The sequence below is a fragment of the Sander vitreus genome, chromosome 18, assembly GCF_031162955.1.
Source record: "Sander vitreus isolate 19-12246 chromosome 18, sanVit1, whole genome shotgun sequence".
Lineage (NCBI taxonomy): Eukaryota > Metazoa > Chordata > Actinopteri > Perciformes > Percidae > Sander > Sander vitreus.
In genome coordinates, this window is record NC_135872.1 from 2,631,828 (window position 1) to 2,637,827 (window position 6,000).

At 41.6% G+C, this 6,000-nt stretch overlaps 1 protein-coding gene across 10 annotated transcripts in view; it reads right to left on the minus strand.

The window, feature by feature from the left end:
• Positions 1-6,000, minus strand: part of LOC144533599 (unconventional myosin-VI-like) — a 164,637-nt gene that overhangs the window by 49,394 nt on the left and 109,243 nt on the right. For all 10 annotated transcript variants that reach the window (XM_078275079.1, XM_078275078.1, XM_078275077.1 and 7 more), the window contains exon 23: positions 3,800-3,929. In XM_078275079.1, coding sequence (XP_078131205.1) covers positions 3,800-3,929 — 130 coding nt within the window. The remainder of the gene's footprint in view (positions 1-3,799; positions 3,930-6,000) is intronic.

A 6,000-nucleotide genomic window follows, 5' to 3' on the forward strand; every position in this document is an offset into this window, starting at 1 on the left:
GACTCCACCAGCTGACTTCTCTATTGGCTGTTGAAACAGGAGACGTCTCTTACGTTCTAAAACCAGCCTCTGGAGACTCCACCAGCTGACTTCTTTTTTTTCGTTTTTTTGGGATTGTTTTTTTGGGGCATTTTATGCCTTTATTTGTTAGGACAGTTTAGACATGAAAGGGGGAAGAGAGAGGGGGATTGGCATGCAGCAAAGGGCCGCAGGTCGGAATAGAACCTGCGGCCGCTGCGGCAAGGACTGAGCCCCTGTACATAGGGCACACGCTCCCAGCTACCCAGGCGCCCGGGGACCCTCTTGTTTTGACAAAAATAGTCCAGACAGTGGCCTGATATTGCGATTTGGATATTGCACTAGTCCATATTGCGATTTCGATATAAAATTACAAATAATTGTGCAGCCCTTCTCTAACCCTGGTAAACTCCGCAGCACTGGCTCTGTTTCCTTCCCTACTAGAGAGATCACATTCCCCAACGCCCCCAAAAGCCCCAATGGTCAGTTTCTACAGGACTTTAACATCTATCTTTTAGGTCATGAGCCCATAGGCAGCAGCTTGTTTGGTCAGTAAATATTTCAATATCAATGCCGATACGATAGGTGTTTAGGAACTGATACTGAACGCGTTTCTCTACCTTTTAACTTTGGACTACGGTGATGGTGGACTAACTTACCTACCTATGTTGTCTAAACGCAAGCAGCTGTACAGAAACTTTGGATAAACAGTCTAACATGGGAAAAAGCTTGAACTATGTGATCAAAGAATACAGTAGTTTTGCTTTTCCGCATTTTCTTTCATATCTATAATGTTATAACGTGGGATGTACTTTTAAACGTGACCAAAGACATCTATAAAGCCAAGCCCTACGTAAACACCTTCCCGTAATCAACGGAGGCGTCATTACGTCGACCAGCGTGGCGCCGTAGTGCAAGCGTAGGGTTCGGTTCCGTGTAAAAAAATTCCAAGGTTCGGCAGAAACCCCTGTCAAAAACCCCAAATATTCGGCCGAATCCGAAGCCAAATCCTGGATTGGGTGCATCCCTAGTTTTTCAGTATGTTTTGTTGTTTGAAAAGAAAAAATTATCTAGTTTGGTTCTCCTATAGAAGAAGGCGCCCAACAAGATTAGATGATGTTCCTTTTTTCAGGCAAACAAGAGCCTGGTATACACATCTGTATTTGTTCACGCCACTTAGCCGACTCACTAAGGCTCAATCATACTCAAGGCTGAGTATGATGCCGGACTTAATAGAAAACTATGAATCTGACCACCTGTGGAAGGCAAGTGTACTGATCTGTGTATTTTAATGTAAATATTAGACTTTTGTCTCCAAGTAAAGGAGGAACAAGAAGTGTCATATTAAAAAATGTCCTGTCATCCTGCTTGATGTTCTGCATTCTTGTACACTGATGTAATTTGTAATAGCTTTCATACACTAATACAGTTGAAATTATGTTACGTCTGCAGAATTTAAACGCCATTATCGGTGATTCAATTTCATCCCGTCTTTGGCAACATGCTTTCTTTTTCTGAAGAAAGCATGTAGCACTTTTTCACTGAAGTGAGATAATTAGAGAGATATAAAAAAAAAAAAAGGAGAGCCGGAGAGATGGAGGGTGAAAGATGAGTAGAGACGGAGATCGATAACATCGCTACTTTCTGCAAAATTCATTTCATCTGGTTATGGCCTCAGAATATTTAACGTCTGGGCCATAAATAACAGACTGAATTAATTAACTTTGCATTTACTGAACACTGAAAAAGTCTAGTTTTCTAAGTTTTCTTCATTATACGCCTTGTGGATTGGACACATGTATTCATCTTTAATACGATATGATGATATGCTTCGGCAACACTTGCCTGTGTTCAGTTCCAGCCAATGAAGCTCAACTTCGATTTGATCGATAAAGAGAACAAAGAGTGGGACGCAGAGATAGAGTGACATGATGAGAAAGAAACAAGAGAGATATATAGAGCGGTGGAAGAAGTATTCAGAGTCTTTACAGCAGTCAAGGTACTAATGCCTCACTGTGAAAACACTCCACTACAAGTAAAAGTCCTGCATTTAAACCTGACCTAAAGAGAAAGAGAGAAAATACACATGTAGAGCCAGACAATGAAACAACCCATTTGTGTGACATCTTGTTGTGTTCTTAACCCCCCCCAACAAAGCACAAGTAGACTTTATATTTCACAGTTACTGTTTTCCACCAGATCATTTATATATATATATATATATATATATATATATATATATGTATATATATATATATATATATATAGCCAGAACATTTCCGAGCGCACTTGAAGGCAGCTTCATTTCACAGGAGAGAGAGACAACGAAAAGAGACGAGCGAGACATAGCGAGTGCTTTGTTGTTGCAGGAAACATTCAGCTGTTACACAAACTCCCGGGCAGTTCAGAGCTTGTGTTTGGTGTTTTAAAACTTTCTTGTTGCAGAGATAGAGGCAGTGATGTTTCCTGTTTCCTGTACAGGACTCTCACACCGGCTCAAAACACACTGACAAGTCTTATTTCTGGTTACATGATTGGCCACCACAGCGTGACGGTTTGGGTTCCTCCAAAAGTTGAGATGGTCTCAACTTTTTGCCGTAGACCGGCTGCGTTTTTTTTGAGTGCCTAGCCTGCAGGCAAACCCCGCCACAGCCTAGACGCACTACCCCCATTCAAAATGAATGGAAAGACCTATGTTTTTGCCGAACCGTCTGCCTTACTCGTAAAGTGACCCAGGTCCAGGCTGATACAACACAACTGCGTTAATATGACTTGGTGAGCTCGCACTGAGAGTTCTACGTAATGTTGGGGGCCTTACTCTTCAATTAAACTTATAATCTCAAATCTGTTAAAGATCTATTTTGCTGATTTAAATCCAGCTGTGTGTCATGGCAGTGTGTGCAGACAATGTTCACCCTCAATGATCTCCCGAGTATAAATAAAGGTTGAATAAGTGAATGAATGTTCATATGTCTATTTTATAACCCTGAGAAAGGAACTTCACAGATGAAGCTATTCCTATAAATATTATACATCTGTTGTTTTTTTTTTAACTTACTAACTGTGAAAAAGGCTTCCTTTCTCCCTTTTCACTGGGCCCTGTTCCAAAAATGAATACAGTTTGGTGTCTGCTTAGACATTTCCCTTCGTTTGTGCTCTTCGTTTACACGCAAACGGAGAATTGGCCTCTGAAAACGAGTCTTTCTAAAAACTCCGGCCAGAGTGGAGATTTTGGAAATCGTCGTTTGCATGTAAACTGAGACAAACGGAGGTTTAGGCAGCCGAGGAAGTGAGGAAGAGAAGAGAGAGGAAGTGATTCGTTGCTGTTGTTGCTATTTTCAGGATTCTGATTGGCTAACGTGGGCTTGAGCTTCTAGTTACACCGCCACCTCCAGGTTTGGCGTGCTCTCGACGGCATTGACGGCATATATACACGAGTACGTGTAGACGAACACCTTTCTGAAAACTGACAGCTGTGCACGATGTTATTTTTGAAAAAACGGAGAGGTGTAAATGTCCGTTTATGAAAATAGCCGGCCACGTGCAAACGTAGCATGAGACTTGGCAGCTTGCTGTGAGGTTGCCGTTTTGTTTGTTTGCTGTTATTGTGCCTCAGGTTAATATTAATATATATATATATATATATATATATATATATATATATATATATATATATATATATATATATAAATAATAACAAATTCATTCACCCAGCTGCTGTATTAACACAACATTAGCTGAGGCGTTGTTATGTGAGCTTGATGGTATTTGGTCTGCTTACGTTTGATGACGGACAGAGCGCACCACTGGACCTTCTTCCAGCGGCTGTGGATGAGCCACTTGTTGACCTTCTTCACCAGCTCTGCCAGGTGGTCCGGGTCCGACTTCATGATCTGGTCAAACTCTTTGAACTGAACCAGAGGCGAGAGACACACGGTCAGACACAAAAGTGCAAAAAGTTGTTTGTCTTCTACGAGCTGAGAAACACTGACTGATGACCAATGCAACACCACACTGATGAAGTCTTTGAAAGCCAGGTAAGACTGAGAAAGTAATGTGTGGAAGCATTTCAATGGAAACAGTGTTTGCTGACTTTGTAAAAAGCAAATGCCTCACAGCAAAGCAAAGTCAAGGCTCTACGAATGTCCCTGCACTCACTGTGGCTAATTGCAATTGTTAGGATAAATACAAGCTGGTGGTTTCCTCAATGTTTAGCATCATATTGCCAAACTCCGTTCCTACACAGTACAGATGTTTTTCATTTTTCATATACTACCATTACAGTAATACAGATTCATATCTGTAGTCCGTGACAATCCATTTCATAAAGCGAGTGTAAATATTTATTTGACCTATTCAGTTTCTTCTCTTCGCCATTCATGCATCTTAAAAAACAAGGTCACAGTTCACACCAGTGCTGCTGAATGCCTTCTAACACTTACTACTCTTGATTTACAAGTCTGCAGAGAGCAGCTCTGAGACAGCGCGGCTGATGTTTGTTGTGTCGTGATCAGTGTGCTGTGGAAACCTCTGACTTCCAAACCTTGAGAGTCGGCTGCTGCTGCTTTAATAGTGTAAGAAGTTCACATAATTTTTTTTTCTCAACTGCCAACAACGAGGAGATAATCGGACCCCAGGAAGTGCCCCAAGATTTGAAGCAAATTGAAAATAGCAGCTCCCGGCTCGTCACGTGATGCCCTGGGGCCCAAACAGACTTTTCCCCAAAAGACTAACATGGCGAAAGACATGTCTGTAAATCACTGGAGACATTTTTTTTTTTTTTTTTTTGCGTCACAACCCCTGTGGAATGACTTTCATAATTTGACCCATTCGGTCCAATAGCATTTGGAAAGTCTAGAGCACGATTAAACATTCATTCCCCATTCAAGTTAGCTGAGCGCTAAACCGGAAGTAGCCTAGTTCGGCTGGCGAAGGTCTTTACCAAGTTTGATTTCTGACAACATAGAGCCCACTGTGGACAATTTAGTTATGCTGCGTTCTAGGCAACCCGTAACTCGTCTTTTCACAACCGTCCACTCGTGAAAGTGCCTTGGAACAGCAGTCAAACCCGTATCTTACTACCCGTGAACTGGTACCAGATCGTTGTACTCCCAGTTACAGTTTTTGATGTCACACACACATAAACAACAATGGCGACCCCTGTTGATGCTGTACAGACGCTGGTGATTAACGGTGAGAAATAGAAATAAATAGACATAAATAGGCAACGTAAAGTAATTCCGCACATTGTAATCAAAACAATACACATACGATTGTGTACTACTACAGGTTATGTTTATTAAATGAAGCCCAAAATATGTCAGCGACTAGAAATAGCTAGTATCAGCTAGCGCTAGCTAACGTCAACGTTAGGTAGCCACTAGCTAACGTTGACATGACTTTGCCTGGAACGCTACCAAATCGTGAGTCGTGAGTGGAAGTCGTAACTTACGGGCTAAAAATTGTGTCTGGGACGCAGCATTAATATAGAGATAACGTGCAGATGTTTTTTCCCTATCGACCAATCGATTGGTTAAAGAGTAGGTGTAATTTCAGTCGACCAAGATTTGTTTAGTTGAATACAACCCTAATAATTATTTTCTTAACGTCTGTGTCTCCCATGCACTTATATGCACTTACTGGATACGGCGTTCAAAGCGGAGCCTCATTCATTTCTTGAAAGTTCAACTTTTGCGCATAAAATGACCCGGGTGATCGGCGCAGCTTCTATAGAGCGCCGAGTCGGCTACTTCCGGTGTAGCGCTCCGCTAACTTGATTGGAGATTAAATGATTTAATCGTGCGGCTCATCTAGACTTTCCAAATGTTATCGAACCGAATAGATCAAATTCTGACAGTGAAACGAGTCATTTCGTAGGGGTTGTGACGCTCCAAAAAAATGTATTCACTGATTTACAGACATCTATGGGAAAAATCATTTTTGGGCCAGATGGCATCACGTGACGGGCCAGAAGTTGTTATT